The sequence below is a fragment of the Globicephala melas genome, chromosome 18, assembly GCF_963455315.2.
Source record: "Globicephala melas chromosome 18, mGloMel1.2, whole genome shotgun sequence".
NCBI classification, from domain to species: domain Eukaryota; kingdom Metazoa; phylum Chordata; class Mammalia; order Artiodactyla; family Delphinidae; genus Globicephala; species Globicephala melas.
This window is the reverse complement of record NC_083331.1, coordinates 1,140,780-1,158,898: the sequence shown is the minus strand read 5'-3', so window position 1 is coordinate 1,158,898 and position 18,119 is coordinate 1,140,780. Positions and strand designations below refer to the sequence as shown.

General features: G+C 53.7%; 1 protein-coding gene across 2 annotated transcripts in view; it reads left to right on the top strand.

Annotated features, from left to right (window-relative positions):
* The window catches only part of LATS2 (large tumor suppressor kinase 2), a 41,933-nt gene that overhangs the window by 12,272 nt on the left and 11,542 nt on the right, over nucleotides 1-18,119 (top strand). Inside the window, exons 1-2 of one of the 2 annotated variants that reach the window (XM_060287796.1) lie at nucleotides 7,753-7,955; nucleotides 17,329-17,461. In XM_060287796.1, the coding sequence (XP_060143779.1) occupies nucleotides 17,332-17,461 (130 nt within the window). In that variant the 5' untranslated portion in view covers nucleotides 7,753-7,955; nucleotides 17,329-17,331. Of the gene's footprint in view, nucleotides 1-7,752; nucleotides 7,956-17,328; nucleotides 17,462-18,119 lie in introns of those variants that run through there. The other variant, XM_030882704.3, reaches the window with a different exon arrangement.

The following is an 18,119-nucleotide window of genomic DNA, read 5'->3' as shown; positions in this document are numbered from 1 at the left end:
TATTGCCTTTTAATCTACGTTCAGTTTTGTTTCCTTATATTTTGAGTTTAAATGCCATTTTAGCCCTATATTTATAAGAATGGCAGTAAACTCCCAGTTTTCCCAAGGTCTTACAGGTCCTTGTTGGTGATGACACACTTTGATATGCAGTGTTTTATCTACTGCATGTGCACACACATTTTTTCCCCCATTTTATTGGGACTCTGATTCAGTTTCTGGGAAAACGTAAAAGACTGTTCACTGTGTAATGGTATAATGTATATGTCAAACGGTGTAATGTTCATAAGTCTTTTGCACATAAATCATTAAAGACTTACGACAATTTCTATAGGGCAAACAAAGAGGCCAATAGGTTAATATTTCTTAAGGAAGGAGCTGTTCTTTAAATATAGATTTAAGGAATTGGAAAGATATGTTTTTGATTATGAGCATCCTGTTTTGTAGTCTCTTATTAGCACAAGTGATGACTTAAATTTAGCTCTTACTTTATCTTTCTTATAAAATTTAGTTTCACTTTTTCTTTTAATCTTTATGGTTCCAAACGACCGTATTACCAGGTGTTCCCTCTTTTTCTTCCTGAGACAGTTTTAGAAACGGCTGATTCAGCGTTGCCGCGATGTTCATATGTGTGACATCGCTGCTTCTCGGAAGCACTGATCTGTATTCGCCTGCTGCATTGTGGCGGGTTAGCGCAGGGAGGGCGCCCTTGGGGCCCCTCACAGTCTGTGCTGGGGCCTTGGGAGAGCAAGGATGCCCATGGCTCCTGGGCCCTTAGAGCAGCTGAGTGTTCCATCACGGTGTGTCCCCAGAGGGGGACTTAGGTGAGGAATTTCTTTCAGACGGGGGTCCTGGGACTTGTTCATGCTTTTTCCCAGTGGCTGACCTGTGTCCTGACCCTGCCCGCCTCCCTCCTTGCTCTGCCATGGGCGGTGCGGAGTCCAGGCGCGGCTATGTTCCCCTGGTCCCGAATTTCTCTGTTGGTATAATTTTCCTAATCCTGACTTAATCCAGTTTTCCTCACTTTATTGTATGTGTTTAAGTGAGTAAAATCTTTAACTAAATGCAGGTAGGAAGAAATGTAAACAAATGTAAAAATCGATTTCTTATGCCCAATTCGGCCTGAGGAAGAAAGCCAGTGGTCAGGGACCCGAGCACAGCACCAAGTAGAGTGGGGTGACTTGGTCAGGAGGAAAAGGGAGACAATTCTTGGCATCCTCAAGCCAAAAAGTGCCGAGGAATCACGTTTCCCAGCCCACCACACAGGTGCTCCTTGACCCAGGTCCTTTTGCAGAGGCTGCGGCGCTGGGCGTGCTGCTGTCACAGTGGAAGGACAGGACCTGGTGGTGGCTGCGACCGTGTGTCCCCGCGCTGTTCTGAGACCGCGTGGCAGCCGTCAGAGAGGGCTCCAGTTGCGACCCCAGTGACTCAGGCTCCCCCCGCCCCGGCAAGCGTGGTCGCACGTGCCTGTCACACACGCTTGAGCGGAGGGAGGACAGCGGTGCCCGCGGAGGGGCTTCCTCCTCAGCGACTTGGTCCCCTCCTCTCGCCCCCCTCCTCCCCCCGGCCACGCTTGCCCAGCCCCCCTTCCCCTGGACAAGCTCACACCGGAGCTCTGTGGACATGTCACACTGTGTCGGCGGTGATGCCATCTTCCCTCATCCCTGTCTGGATCAGCTCACCTCCTGCAGGAACCCTGGTTCTTGCCTCCGGGTTTGAGCCAACCCTGGTCAGACCGCCAGGCTCCGTTGTTTCTTCTTTTTTTCTTTTTGGCTGCACTGCACGGCATGTGCATGATCCCCTGACCGGGGATCGAACCCCTGTCCCCTGCACTGGAAGCGCACAGTCTTAACCACTGGACCCACAGGAGAGTCCCGGGGTCCGTTGTTTCTAACTCGTAGGCCCATGGTTGGCCGCCCCTCTCGGCGCTGGACCCGCGAGTGTGCCCCGCGAGTGTGCCCCGTTGCCCTGGAGGCCCTGCGTGGCCATGGGGCTGTGCCCCTCATTCGGCAGGAGCAGTGATGGTGGGAAACGCAAGCTTTGCAGAGAGGATTCCGGGCGCTGGTCCACTAAACTGTCCCTCAAGTCTCAGGCACTAGAACAGACAGAAGCACAGCTCTGCCTCACTGGCCGTTATCAGGAGAGGGCCAGGGGGTGACCCTGAGGGGCGCTGATGCGAGGCTGCCATCGCTTCATCCTGGTGACAGGTGGCCTCGGTGGTCTCACTCGAAGGCCAGGGTTTTGCTAATGAGGGAGATGCAGGGATTCAGGTGACTCGTATGTTTCCTCCTCTTCCTCTGGAAAGGGGACTAGTGTTCAGGGTTGTCGCTGCCCTGAAATATTAATAAGAGCAGGAGGAAAAAAGAAACACTTGAGTTGAGGAATGTCAGTCCTGTAACAGGAAACTGTCTTAACAATGACTGTGGGTGTAGCAGCCTTTGCCTTTTCCCCCTCTGTTTTTTCTTTTCTTTTTTTTTGATTTTCAAATTAATTTCAGCCCTGCCAAAAGATAAACTATACCTTTCTAAATAGGATTTAGACAAGACACTAGCAAATCATACCTTTGTGTCGTACCTTCCCCAGGCTTCCCCAGGTCATTAAAGTAGCGTGTGTTCATTGCATACTTTCAGAAAATACAGAAAAGTATAAAGAGAAAATGAAAATTGCCTGCAATTGTATCAGCCCACATATGGCCACTCTGAACATTTTGGTATAAAAGTGGCCAAATTTTTTTTCTAGTTAAAGGAAATTAAGGGAAGTTATCAAGGAGCGATGTGCCCAGGGTGACAGGTGGAAAAACGCTGGTCACAAAACAGCACGTACAATATGATCCCAGTTCTTCTGTTGCAGAAATATATGCGCTGACTCTCTCCCTGCTCGCCTTCCCGCTCAGCTCTCCCGCCAGGCCCGGGACCGCAGGGCTCCTCTCCCCATCTGTTCCCTGCACAGAACCCTCCGAGCGGTCACTCTGGAAAGGAAGGAGCCTGTCCTTTCCCTCCGGAAACCTTCCCACTGTGCCGGGGACGAGTTCTTGGCCTCAGGTCCCGCCCTTTCCCGCGGTCGGCACCCTGGCCCCGCCGGCTGTGTGGCCTCTTCTCAGGCTTCCCAACTCCAGCCCCGCCTTGCCTGGGTGATGCCCTCTCTCTTTGGAGGCTTGTCTTAGTGTCATGGATTCAGAAAAGCCTTTTCTGATCCCCAGTCTAAATTGGAACCCCCTGTTTTCGTGCTTTCATTACCGTGGAAGTTCCCTCCGTGGCGTTTATCAGAATTTGTTTCTATGTGTGTAGGTGTGTATTTCGTTCAGTAACCGTCTCTCCCTTCAGGTTGCAGACCTGTGAAGCGGTGGCTTTGTTCTGAGATCACCATCCTCTAGGCCCTGAAACTGTGCAAACCCTCAGAAGTGAAGGGATAAAGATTTCATCATAAACGTTTTTGTCTGTAACATCTGTGTTATATTCCATTGTTCAAACAGATGTTCTGTAATTTATTGTAAACAGCTGGTGTTAAAAGGTAAACCGAGGCATATTAAACATTTTAAGAGTTTATTTGAGCAAAAATCTATTTGAGTTGGACAGCAGCAAGTCGGAAGTGTTAGGAGCTCCAGTGACCAGGCAGGGGAGAGGGAAGCAGGAGGTACTGGTGGGCTGCAGCGAGGCCTGGCCACCGCGAGGGGCAGAGTTTCGGGCTCGTGCCCGGGCTGACGTGGCATCAGACCACGCGGGGCTCGCGGCCTCCTCGTGAGCAGCTCAGTGCCGGCGATGAACAGCCTTCTGCGGGAATCATAACGGATTTCACTGATTTCCTGGGAATAAATTTTAGAAATGGGATTACTAGGACAAGTGATAAGAACCTTTTTATAGTTTTTATTTGAATCGCCACATTTCTTGACAAGTGCTTAAATTGCACTTACGCTTTCAATCCTACCAGCAATGAATGAGATCTGTCTTGGACTCGTCCCTGACCAGAGCCTCTCCTTCAGTCATTGTTTAATGAATACTTTCCCCGATGCCTGCGATTTTTTACTCCTAAGTAGCTTTCACATCTCTGTCTTTTCCGTGCTAACACCCTGCCCTACCCTAGATTCTCCTGAGAAGTCCCCCGACCCCCATTCCTCCTGGCGGCCTTTTCCTGAAACGCGGCCGCAGCCACCCCCTTGGGAGCCGCTGCACTTCCTCATCCGACCCCGTCCTTTCTCTCGTTGCCAGGCACACCCGCCTGCCCCGGCCGTATCCCCCTCCTTACACGCCGGCGGCCTTCAGGCCGAGTAACTGCCCCCACGCACTGTCCGTCCTCCCGCTGGGGCCTCCCCGGCAGCCCAGCTGCATCCCACCCCGCCAAGGCCCGCTTCTTCCGTGGTCCATCGTGTGGCCTCCTTGGGCAGTGGGTTCCCGCACGAGCCGCGTTCTCCCTTCCCTGAATCCCTGTTTACATCAGGACCCCCCAGGCAACCGTGGTGGCTTACACGGGGTCTTAGGGATTTGCTGGCCCACCTGGCACGTTTCGCAGGTGAATTAGCTGAGAACCCACGACAGTAGAAGGAATCGGTGAAATTAAATATGGATCAGCGGACATCACACAAGCAAAAAACATAGAAAAGATTGAAGAGAAGTAAACGGAATCTCAGAGGCCTGTGGCACAATACCGAGGGGTCCAGGATGTGTGACGTGTGTGAACTGGAATCCCTGAAGGAGGAAGGGACAGAAAAACATCTGAAGCAGTAATGGCTGAAAACTTCCCAAATTTGGTGAAAACTTTCAGGTACAGTCAGATCTCAATAAAACGGGGCTTCGCTTTGTCGCGGCTCACGCACCGGGGGGTGGGGCCTAAGTGGAGATGCCACTGACCCTTGAACGACTTGGGTTTGAACTTCACGGGGCCACTTATCCACAGATTTTCTTCAGCAAACGTGTCCCACACACTCTGTGGTAGGTTGAATCCGCGGACGTGGAACCATGAGTGCGGACGGCCGACTGTACAGCTGTACACAGGTTCTCAGCTGTGTGGGCAGTTGAAACCCCTATCCAACCCCCATTGCTCCGGGTCAGCTGTAGCAAGGGTCCTATCTTTTTCCTGACACAATTAGAAATCAACATTTAAGTAGGTGGTGGTAAGTTAAAAATCCATGTTGCAGCCTTTAGAGCCATCACTAAAATACAGTTGGAGGAGACAGAGCTACAGAGTCAGTGAAGAATTAAAGCGAACGACTAAAGCAGCATTTGATTAACGTGGAAGGAGCAGGGGAGGGAGGAGTGGCGGAGTGAAAGCCAGATGCGTCAGTAGGAATGCAGACCTAAATAAAGCCATAGCGATCATTACACTCGCCGCGTAAAGCGATTAAGCACCCCAATCAAAAGGCAGAGACTGTCACACTGAATAAAAAAGCAAGATCCACCTCTGTCCCGTCTACAAGGCACACCTGTTACAAGGACAAGGACACAAAGAGACTGAAAGCCAAAGTCGGGGGGAAACGTCTGCCCTGCAAACCGTAAACATCAAGTAGATGCGGTGGCGACGTTGAAATCAGACAGTCCCCTTCAGGGTGAGTGTTACTTGAGACAGAGGGACACAATAATAAAAGGGCCAGTACGTCCGGATGATGTACCAGGGAGAACACACCTGAAGACAAAGCTTCAGGCTCTACGGGGTGAGGGGTGCCACGCGGGAGCTAAAACCTGGCTCTCCCGTGGTCGATGGAGCGGCAGACAAGGACCGGTGGGATGCAGGACACGCAGCTCCGCGTCCCTCCAGCCTGGAGCATCGTGCGGGGGTCCTTCCTCCGTGCTGAGGGTGGGAGGCCCCGCCCGCCATGAATCAGCCGGCCACTCACATGTAGTGATTCTAGATGCTGACGGGGACAGTCGAGGCCCGGATTGGGTAGGTCAGTAGTTTTGATCCCGAGCCAGTAAAAACCAGACAGGGTTTCAGGGTGCTGTGCGTCCCGTCACGGACAGAGCTGAACACCCGAATGGCCCTGCTGAAAGGCACTTGCAGAACAAGAAGTTGCCACCAGCTTGGGCGCCTTCCCTCTGAGGATGCCTTGCATGGTGTTCCGCAGGTGCTCCCGTGCTGGCCCCGGGACACCAACAAACTTCTCCGTCAGTGTACTTGAATTCTAGTTCAAGAACGGTGCAGAACTCACTGGGAGTAGTAAATAGTAGCTTAGACGTAAAGGAATACTGACGTAGCTGATAATAACCTGTTAAATAAATAAAAATCCATGAATCAAAAAGCAAAACAGAATGAGACGGCCAGTCAGTGGGCAGCCGCAGCCTTCCGGGTTCTGCAGTGGGCGCTCTGTGGGCCCGGCGGAGGCTCCCAGGCCCTTACGGCCCGTGGGGGGCGCCTGCGCTGACCCTGGCGGCTCGTCTGAGTTGAAGTCTGCGCTGAGCCTGATACATGCCTTATTTGGAGGACTTCGTGCAAAAAAGAGAATGTAAGATATCTCTGTACCTTTAATATTGATTGCACTTGAAAGAGATATATGGGGGTAAATAACGTATTAACACTAATTCCACTTTTACCTTTTTCTTCTTAAATGTGGCTACAAGAAAATGAAAGTCCCTCTGTGGCCCGTGTTAGCTTTCTGTCGGGCAGTGGTCAGTTGTGCCAGCGAAAGCAGTCGAACCCTCGCTCACTCCCTGCCCAGACCTCGTGCACTAGAAATGTCAACCAGCTTGGAAAGGGCAACTCATAATTTCATGACTACTATAGGTGTATTGTTTTCAAAATCGTAATTTATGTTCATTATAGAACGTTCTAGACATTGTAGATGAAAATGAAAGCAACTGAAAATCTTACCTCTGAAAGGCAGCCACTGATAAGATTACGTTTTTAACATCAATATTTTGATAGATAAGCACCTTCAGTCTTTTGTGTGTGTGTGTGTGTTTATTTATTTGTTTAGTCCGAGTTGGGTCTTCGTTCACGGGGGGTGGGGGGTCTACTCTTCATTGCGATGCGTGGGCTTCTCATTGCAGTGGCTTCTCTTGTTGCGGAGCACGGGCTCTAGGCGTGCGGGCTTCAGTAGTTGTGGCACACATGCTCAGTAGTTGTGGCTCTCTGGCGCTAGAGCGCAGGCTCAGTAGTTGTGGCGCACGGGCTTAGTTGCTCCGCGGCATGTGGGATCTTCCCGGACCAGGGCTCGAACCCGTGTCCCCTGCATTGGCAGGTGGATTCTTAACCACTGCGCCACCAGGGAAGCCCCGCTACAAGTGCTTTGAGCGCCTCTCCTTCTACCTGGTCCTTGCTATCACTGTGGCTTAGGGTAAGTTGCTAATCCATCTTACTCTCGGTTTTTGCATCTCTGACACATGGCTGGCGGCACTCATTTCTTGGGGTGATTGTGGCGGATAGGATGGGGCTTAGATGCAGGGTCCTCTGTCTACACATTCACACCACAGGCCTTCCTGCTGCTCATTTCTTTACAAATCTGCCAACAGCCTGTACGTGCGACTCTCCGAAAGGGGTGCTAATGGCATTTTCTAAGAGCATCGTTTTAAAGTGGGACCACAGCTAGGTAGAAAGTTTGGCTGGAAGATTTCCTAGTGGAGTTCCGGCAGGTATTGATGAAGCTTGTCGTCTTTGGAACTCTTAACTCTGCAGCAGCCCAGATGTTTGAAATTCCTGGCCGAGGGCAGAGCCTCCCATTGTACGAACCTGTCCCGAGGTGTGTCAAAATAGCTGTTTTCTCAGGGAAAACTCATGCACCTCCGAGCACTTGTGTGTTTATTGTCTGGTGTTTAGTCTGCTGCCTGTGGGCACGTGACCAGCTGGAGAAAACAAGCCTCCTTGTAACGAGGAGCATCCCTGCAGTGGTGTCACACGTGTCCGTGGAGGGTGGAGAGGACACGGGTTCTGACCCGCAGCCGGAGCTGACACCCACGCACGGTCTCTAGAAGCCCGTCTCGATAGAGCCGAGAGAAGGAAGCAGATATTTTTAAACAGCAGCCAAAGAAGAGGTGAGAGGAAGTGAGGGGGGGTCGTGGGTCCCAACACCAGGGAACCTGGCGGTTACTTGGCTGCGTTTCTGGAAGATCACCGGGCCCCCATCGCTCTGAGGCGCCACCGCGAACATGTCGGTATCTGGTGTGATTTTTTTTAATTTACAGAATGAGGTCGTGTGTGCTGTTGGGTTTGTTTGCTTTGGCTTGAGTTGGAGGCTGTTCGTACCTGGGAGTGACGGCCACAGCGCTGATGGCAGGGGCTGCGCTGGAGGCCGGGCTTGGCTTCTCCGGAGGAGGGGAGACCCTCAGCTCTGTGAGGTGTCGTGGCTCCCTTGACCCTCTGCCTCACTGCTGTGCTGCCCGTCGGCCCCTCGCTGGGCTGCAGTCTCTGGTCGGAGCTTCGGGTTCAGTGTCCCCAGGGGAGGGCCGGGCCGGGTGGGACCCTGGGTCCTCATTCCTCTCCTGCCCGGTGGGCTCACAGCTTGCTCCTGGGCGTTTCACCCCCTCCCTCTGGCTTCTCTATTCCAAAATGTGCTGAGGTCCCTTCTCCGCTGTGACTGCCGCGTCAGAGCACGGATGGAAAATGATGAGAGCGATTTGGCCGCTGACGCACCAGGTATGAGCCGAAGCCCCGTGTGTGTTTGGGACCCACTTTTTGTGCTTGGCTTGTTTTACTTTACAGTATATCGCAAGCATTGCCCGTGTCATTTTATTCTCTGACACACTGTCTAAAAAAACAAAGTGTCGCGTTCCAGTGAATTGATGATAGACCTCGGTCTATTCTGGGGCACCCAGGTTGTTTGAATGTTGTCACCCGTAAGCGACAGCCAGTGGGTCACTCTTTCACTGCCTGACGGGACCCGCTGGGCCACAGGAGGGGCTGTTTGAGGCAGGAGCAGGTGCGGAGGGGGGTGGGATTCGGCGCCTCTAGAGCCTCCAGGGCGGAGACCACGCAGGGACGGCGCTCTTCCCGTCCCCTGTGCGCTCACGAGATGGGGCCGCCAGGGCAGGAAGGGCTGGGCTTTTGCACGTCTGTTCCTTCGTCCGTTCATCGCTTTCCGAGCGCCCAAGCAGTTCCTGTCTGCCAAGCCGTGGACACAGATGTGAGCAGGACGCAGCTTCCGGCCCCGAGAACTTCAGGATGAGCAGGCGGGATTGTGGACAAGGGGCACAGGCCGCGCATGGGCAGGCAGCACTGGGGCTGGCCTTCCTGTCAGACATGCTTGTGATGACTGATGATGATTTTTCATCAGTCAAACGTTTATAGAAGTAGAGAGAATGATGTAACATTTTCCCACCTTGTTCCAGAGACCTTTGGGAGAAACGCTGTGTCACATGGAGCAGCTCCTCTGTGCCTCCGTGCTGGGTTCCTCTTTCCCATTTGTGTTCGGTGCCGTTGCTTCAGACGCGTTCTGTAACCAGTCTGCGGTATTGTTTTACAAGGTTTTTAAAACCCCTGTATAATGTGATTTTGCAGCTTCCTTTTCCCGTCTGCATCATGTTTCTGAGGTTTATCGACGTTGATGGACGAGGCTCCCGTTCATTGTAATTGCTGTCATTTCACCGCCACTTACGTCTCCGTTATCCCACTAATGGATGTTTAGATCGTTTCCAGTTTTCCATTCTCGACAGAAGTGCAGCAGGTGTTCTCCTGTGTGTCTTCTTGTGACACGTGGGGACTTTCTCTGGAAGTGGGGTGTGTGGGTCACAGGATACGAGCATCCCTGACTTTACCAGATGCTGTCACAGTGTTCTGTGTGGTTTACTGGTCAGCATCTCGTCCTCAGCCTCTGCAGGGCGGTCTTCCCTGTCCTAGCCGACACTTGGTGGTGTCAGGTATTTTAAACACTTGTCCATCTAATGAGTGTGAGATGGTTCCTTATTTTAAAAAATGCAGCCTCTGATTACTGGTCATGTTGGACTTGTTTTGACTGTTTGGGTTTTGAGTTCTGACTTTACCACTGACTGTGTGAACTTGGGAAATGATTACTCGTTCTGAGCCCCAGTCTCCTGATTTTTTAAAGAATATTTTATTTATTTATTTGACTTCGCCGGGTCTTAGTTGTGGCATGAGGGATCTTCCTTGCCGCGTGTGGGATCTTTAGTTGCGGCATGCGGGATCTAGTTCCCCGACTAGTGATTGAACCTGGATCCCCTGCATTGGGAACTCGGAGTCTGGACCAGCAGCGTCCAGCCACTGGACCAGCAGGGAAGTCCCAGTCTCCTGATTTTGATAAAATACAAGCACCTACATTTTAGGGTGAGTCCAAGACTCGGAGACTCGTGCACAGCTCCCGCTCCCTCTCTGTCTCAGTCCCGAGTCCTCCCACCAACAGGGCCCACGAGGCTGCGCCTCCACTCAAGAGACCCTTCCAAAGGCTGGTCTGCAGCACGAGAGGAGCTGAGCTCCCTGTGGGCTGCGAGGGCCCGCCAGGGAACCCAGCAGGAGTCCGTGGGGACCTGGACAGTCGGTGCGTCTGCACGGTCACGCCGGCCCCTTAACCTCCCCCATCCCCCTTAGACTGTGCTCTCCACAGCGCAGCCAGGGGACCCTTTTAAAACAGAAGTCGGATCTCATGCTCCAAACACTAGGTGGCTTCCTGCCTCGATCAGGGTAAAAGCCAGCGTCCTTGTCCCGGCCTAGTCGATGGGCTTTCACACTGGGGTCAACATCCATTTCAACCCTGAAAACAGTTTAAAGGATTTCAAACATGTTTTTAAAAAAATATTTATTTATTTATTTGGTTGCCCCGGGTCTTAGTCGCGGCACACGCATGGGATCTAGTTCCCCGACCAGGGATCGAAGCCAGGCCCCCTGCACTGGGAGTGCGGAGTCTTACCCACTGGACCACCAGGGAAGTCCCAGTTTAAAGGGTTTCGGAACCACGGGGTGGAGTCGGCCAGAAGGGTGCCTGCATAGCAGCTATGTGCCTGTGTGCGGAGCTCCCCAGTGTGTGTCCATTTCAAGGTTACACTGTAACTTTTTCTTTGCTTTTTTTTTTTCTTTTTAATAGATTTTTTTTTGTTTTGGGGTTTTTTCTGTTTGTTTGGTTTTGTTTTGGGCCGCGTGAGGCTTGCGGGATCTGAGTTCTCCAACCACGGATTGAACCCGGGCTACGACAGTGAAAGCCTGGAATCCTAACCACTAGGCCACCAGGGAACTCCCTAACTTTTTCTGAAAATTACATAAAAACTAGCTTGGGAGTTTGTCTTCAGTACCATGTTTCATAATTAAACATGTTTGTAAATTTCACTGTGTCTTTCAAGGGTGTAGAAGTAGCAGAAGACTGTCTTCCTTCTCAAATGAGCCCACAGCTTTCTAGATGGCCCCGTTTACTTGATAACATTAAAAACAACCACAGAGAGGAGAGCTCCCTGAACTCTGCATTAGACGTCCCTTCCCTTTGATGCCTGTGGGCTGACGGTCCCCAGCAAAGTGGGACGGAGGCCGTGCAGAGGCTACAGGACACACAGGAGAAGAGCAGCTACTCACTGAAAGCTCAGAAAGGAGCTCGAAGGTCTGTGACGAAGGATGCTCGGTGGGGAGGCCCGTGCGCTGTCTGTGGGTGAGACGTCTGAATGGCAGAAGTTGGCGGTGGCCCTTGTCTGCACGGGAAGCCTCTCCCCACACACTCAGGCCACTGAATTTCAGGAGCCGAGGCGGGCTTGTAGCCGATGAAGAATCTCTTCTTCCAGAATCACGCGGAGCCGCTGGCGCCTGAGCTCTGCCGGCTGGTCCATGTCCCGGCGTCCTGACGCCCATTCGCGGCGCGGGTCTGGCCTTCGTGGCTCCGTCTCGTGTCCGCAGGTACCAGGCGGTGGGCAGCCCCCGCCCCCGTCCCCTGGGCCCAGGGTCCCGCTGCTCACGCACTGGACTGCCACCTCCTGCTTCGTCATCCGGCATCGTGGGCTGAGACAGAAACCGAATCCTTTCCTTCGTGAAAACCTTGTGCCTCTGACGACAGAGTTCCCAACAAGAGTGCGAGCCACAGCTCCCCATTAAGCCCCCCTTGATTCCCCTCCTAGCCCCGGAGGACAGTGGCCGGAGGCTCTTGGGCCTGCCCTCTCCCGGTGTCTTCTCTCTACCCTGTAGAGCCCACAGTGCGGTTCAGAACTAAGTGTGCAGAGCTTGGAGCTTGGCAAGCCCTTCCTTCTGAACCCTTCTCCCGACCTCCGATCCTGCCCTGAAAGGAGCCAGGGCCCTGCCCAGCGGGGGAGCAGGAAGGCTGGCCCTGGGACCCGTCACACCGCGTGCCCCAGTTCAGACCATCCAGTGAGGCTGTGTTGTCCCCAGGCTTTCTCTGCCTGAGACCTTTTCTTCTGAACTCTGCCCACCCCCAGCTCCACCCTCGTCTGGCATCCTCAGCTCAGGCTTTGAACGCGCCTGTCTCTAACTCAGCGTCAGGTTCTTTGTGTTGGGCCACCACGGACCTCTACCCACTCTTGTCGCCAGGCTCTCTGGCTGGTGGTGACCAGCTCCCCCCTGGAATCTGACTTCTGAGGGGCCTGCACCGCCCACCGCTGTGCTCTCTGCCACGGGCTCCTTGGTTCCCCCAGAACTCAGAACGCCAGGGCTCGTCTGTCCCTGGCAGGGACGGTCTGGCTCCTTCCTTGTTTCCTGGGGCAGAAGAGACTGTCCTAGAGATTTTGTGGTTTTGTGTGTGTGCCTATTTATTGCATGACTTGTGCAAGCCAGGTGTTAGAGGACCTGTCGGCGTCCCTAAAAGCAGGCATGTGCTGGTGAGGGTGCGGTCAGGGGGTTCCTGCCAGAGCATGGGGGGCAGCCATGCTGGGGAGGCCTGGCAGAGCCTGTTCCCTGAGCCCAGCGGCGGGCCCACTGTGTCCACGGGCAGGTTCATGCCGCTGACCGTCCTCAGGAGGCCCTGACCCTGGGCAGCACATGTGCTGTTAAAACTGGTTCCCTACCCTTTCCTGGAGCACGGCTAAGTGTTTTTGTATGTTATATTCTATTTCTCTATGGCTTTTCATTATTGACAAAAATGGGAGTGTTTTTTTCAAAAAGAGGTTGGACCTAAGTTATCGTAATAGGCATATCCAGGAGTGTAGTGTTCCTTTAAGAACAAATCCCACGAAGATACAAGAATGGTTTTGTAGTTAAATAGTAACCCAAGTAAAATACTTATTTAAGGGCCTATGAAGTTGCAAGAGCATGTAGAAAGCAGTACTTCCTGCTGACTGTGTAGCCAAATTATGATAAATGGAAGCAAAGTAGGTATTTGATGATTGGGCTCATAGTAGGACAACTGGAATAACCCGCTGGATGGACTGAACTAAAGACGTTGTTTAGGTTCTCAGACGTCACTAATCACACCAGTATAACGTTCTCATCTCCTGTGTGTGTGTGTGTGTAAACTCATAGGGGATTTTGGTAGTTTCCCTGGAGTGGGTCACACCTCCGCTCACCTATCTCAGTAGTGCCAACAGTGAAATCCTTAATGTTTTAGCAAACATCCCTTGAAATCGTGGAACTTTACAGCTGAAGGGAGCGCTGGGATGACCTGGTGACATCTTGCCCTCTCACTGGACTCAGCTGTGATCTGGAGGACTTTTGTCATCTGCCCACAACTGTGTAGCTGGATAACACTGGCAGCTTTACTATAACGGAACTGGACATACGCATAAGTATTCTCATCATCTTACGCTCTTTAACAAGAAGAAATCGTTGCATATTTCAACATAAAACTGTCAAACTTGTTTTCCTCGTGTTCTGATCAAGCCCTCGTTTGTGGACGAAGCTCAGACACATTTTGCACGTCACTGTTTCTTCATGTTGTTTACGCTATTGGAAGTCGCACATTTTGTTCACTGCTGTGTACTCTGTAGAGAAGAATATTAGATGCTTAGTGCTTCTCCAGTAGGAGAATTTGGCCATAGCAAGTATTTTTGGGCTGCATTAAGTGTATCCCAGGGAATACTTTAATTATAATGAACATAATTATTCTCTCATTGGATTATTTAAGCCCTTTCTGCTCCTGCCCTACACCCTTCTGTTTGAGGGGCTGATTTATTGTATTATATCTAATTCGGACAAACATCTTTATGCAAGTTGACTTTTAAAATAGGATTCTTTTAAATTGGCCTGAGAATTTTAGGAAGTAAAATTATTAAATCAGGGCGCACGTTTAATAACTTTTGGTACTTGTTAACAAATAGTCACCTCAAAGGACCAAAAATATATGACTGTGAAGAGTTTCACCAGCCATTTGCCTTTGTAACTATTTTGTTTTGGTGTTAACAATTCAATATAAAACGCTATTTTATTAAAAGTGTTTCTTTGATCCTTGGTAAGGTTGAGCATTTTCCATGCTTGTTTAATTTTAGCCCAAATTTCTTCTTCATTCCCTACCTATAAGTTACTCTAAAAAACATCTTTTTCCTCGGAAGCGCTCAGTGGGCGCCCTGCCCCGCGGCTTTGCTGTCGGGCCTTGAGCCGGAGTTGTGCCTCATCTTCTCGTCACCCACTCACAGTTCAGATCCAAAGGCCCCTTGCGGGTTTTCTTGGCTTTAGTTTTCTCTTCTCCTTCTCCGGGAACCGCGCGGGTGCCGGGTGTGTCGGACTGGCGCGGGATCCACTCGCTCCGCGGGGGCCTGCGTCTCTGGCTCTGGCCCCAGGCAGGCTGGGTCGCCCTTTCCTTCTCCTTCACAGCCAGCCACCCGCCCTTCAGGCTCTTGGAAGCGCCGGGAAACTGCCGTGAGGAGCTGCCCTGCCCCCAGGCTCTGGAGCTGCGGGACTTTCAAGCGGGGCAGCTCGGCCGGTGGAGCGAGGGAGGGCAGGGGGGAGGGGACGTGGGTCTAGAAGCCGAGGGGCAAGGGGGTGGCGCGGGGGCAGCCGTGCAGACCCTGGGCCCCTGCTCACCGGGCTCCCGAAGGTCCCGGGGGCAAGCGTGCTGTCCAGCTGGGGCGGAGCTCAGGGGCAGGGTGTGGACGTCCCTGGGCACCGGTCTTACAGCGGCACACCACGCTGCTGGCCTGACATCTGGGCACTGGAGTCACAGAAACGGCGTCCTGCTGCCTGGGGGGGTGGAGGCAAGGCAGGGTTGTGATTCCTGACGGGTTTAAAAATGATCCCGAGTTTCCTGCAGTTTGTGGGGTTTTTTAGTATTTATTTATTTACTTATGTTTATTTACTTACTTTACTTACTTATTTACTTACTTATTTACTTATGTTTATTTTGGCTGTGCCAGGTCTTAGTTGCGGCATGCGTGCAGGATCTAGTTCCCTGACCAGGGATCGAACCCGGGCCCCCTGCATTGGGAGTGCGGAGTCTCACCCACTGGACCACCAGGGAAGTCCCTTCCTGCAGTTTTTAAAGCACGCCTATACATATATGTCTAGTGGTGTCTCTGAGAGTTAATGTACGGAAACTGCACACTTGCTAAATTTGGTGAAAGGGACAGACGGCAAGGGCAAGACTGCCTGACTGGGTTGTTTAGTAGACAGGAGGGCTCATTAGCATGGTCGGGTGTGTGATGGGCGTATGGTTAGTTGGTCGGTTGTGCGATTCGAAGCAGCCCTGTGAGCACGTCGGTACCTGTGGTTGCCTCCCGGTGTTCTTGCTGGTTAAGTTCCTCGACTGGAAGCGAAGCGTTGGGAAGGTTGGAATCTTGAGGCTGAGGCCAGTGCGCAGCAGGGAGTTGAACACACACACTGTCTGACGTGGTTGGTCCTCAGAGTCGCCGCTTCCTTGACACGTAGCCGGTCTGAAGCGACGCACACGTGCGGCCGGTCACCCCAAAGAAGCCAAAGCTTCGGTCCCGTCCCAGACACAGCAGATGGGCGCTGTCCGCAGCGGACTGGCTCTCCCCCAGCTCGTGCCCTTTCCTTCGATCCCAAGGCAGCTCTGGCCACCGCTGCCCAGCCTCGCGAGCCGTCCCTTCCGCTGCTTCCCCCAGAGGCCGCCTCCCCCCCAGCCCTTGGCTCACGGGCGGGGCTCTTCCTGCCTCTTCTCTCCCGAATCCCCGAGGACACAGGCACAGGTCACGGCCGTGTGCGCGCTTTGTCCAGCCACCCCGTGGGGCCCGGCCAGGATGGAGGTTAATATTATGTACACAATCAGTGGATGTGAAGCACCAGAGTCCTTCCCGTCCCTGTGTTAGGTGGGTGGGCGCAGCGCTGAGCCACAGGAGGGTCAGGCCCCCAGGCTGTCGCAGTCCTAACAGAGGGGCAGACACACAAGTGCGGGGACAGGTCCACTCTGTTAGCCTTGAAAAGCCCCTGGCCCGGCAGGCGGGGAGAGCGGCTCATCCGTCCTCAGGGTCCGGGGCATCTCCTGGGTTTCTGCTGTGGCTCTTTGCTGACCGGCCTCTGTCCCCTGGGGACCTGGGGTCCTGCTGCCTGCTCACTGCCTTCTCCTCTCCTGTCCAAGCTACAGCAGTCTCTGTCAGGGCTCTCCCACCCCTGCTGCTCTGAGACCCCTCCCCTCCGGTCACCACCCACTTCCTGCATTTGCAGTTCCCTCCTCCTTGCCCACCCACCCCTCCACCTTCAGAAGACCCCTGTCTGTCCACAGAATCCCCTCTCGCTGCCCCTCCTGGTTCCATCCTTGAAGGCTGGCTTCCCTGTCTGGCCACAGCTCTGCAGAGCCGGCCCAGGGCGCCTGGGCCACAGCCCTCGCAGCCCTCCCCCTCCGGCCTGAGCACCCGACCACGGGTTCTGCAGCTCTGCCCCTGGCCCATCCTCTCACTGACCCCGACCCTGCTTGGAAAGCTCCCGCGACTGCCTTCAGGTAGGCGGCCTGGTCTGTGGTGCCTCCCCGCTGTCCTCTCCCGCCTCCCCATTCTTCCCCCACCAGGCCCCTGCTCTGACGGTACCACCTGCTGCCAAGAATACCTTTCCTCCACTGAGCCCTCCTGCTGCCTGAATCCCAGCTGTCTGTGAAGAGCCGGCTGTGCCTCCGTCTGGCCTGTGATCAGCCCCTGGCCCCTCTCTGTCCTCCAGCCCTCTTCCCCGGTGCTCATCCCGCCAGCAGTGCTGGGGCCTGTCCTGGGCTGACGTCCTCTCTCGCCCGCCGCCGCCCGCATGGGCACGGGGCACCATAAACAGTAGATGTGCAGGTCTCCCCTCGGGGCAGGGGTCCCTCCCCCAGGAAGCCTGGGCTGGGGAAGGCCAGTTCTCTGACTTCCACAGGCTGGATGGGAATTTCAGTCCAGTCACAGAATTTTTCTAGCAGGAGCAGGACGTACGGTCTTCCAGGCCCATCGTCGTGGTCTGGGGGTCAGTGAGGTTGTCATCGGCGCCTGACGACACGTCCCCAGTGCTGCTGGCTTGGAGCCGGGCGCAGGGCGGGAAGGCAGTCCTGGAGGCTTCGTGTCGAGGGGACGCGCACCCAGGCCCCCACTAACGTCTCTGTGTCCACCCCACCCCCAGGAGATGGCGGGAAGGGCCCTCAAGCAGACCGGCAGCCGCAGCATCGAGGCCGCCCTGGAGTTCATCAGTAAGATGGGTTACCTGGAGCCAGGCAAGGAGCAGATTGTGCGGGTCGTCAAGCAGACCTCCCCAGGTGAGCACGCTGGGGGCTGCGGGCAGGGGCCGTCCTGACGGTCGCCCGAGGGCGGGGACGGCGGGTGGCAGATATGACACTGAGCTGGGTGCCTCCTACTTGCTGGGTTTGTGGATTTGTTTTGCTTATGAAAGATCGGAAAATTCACTGGATATTAAAATGAGGCAACCCCCGCAGGTTCTTTCTGCTTTCTCTTGGGCTTGTGGGGGAGGCTTATTTCATTGATTCTGAAACACACCGTTTCCCACTCTGTGGCCTCTGAGAGCAGGCTGCCCAGTGGCAGGTTCCTCCAGAGCCAGACACCTTGGGCAGAGGTGTGGGAAGGCCCCCTGGTGCCCCTGGGGAGGGCCAGAGGCCCCAGCACCAGATGTCTGGCCTTGCTGCCTGTCACTGAATGTTTCTGTTTGCTGGTAGAGCAGATGGGGCCCATTTGGGGACCTGAGGTCCCTGGGTGTAGTAAGGGATTCAGGATATTGAACAGGAGTGTTCCCTGTTTTGTGGGAGACCTTGGATAAGCCCAGTTCATCTGCTGAGGGGGAAATTGCACGGGCTTTGTAGCCGTATCTTCTTTGTGAAGAGGACACAGGTTTCTGTTTTCTTCTTGACTGAGGAGTTCCCTTAAACAGTGCCTCGCTGGCCACCGTGTCCAGACTCTGAG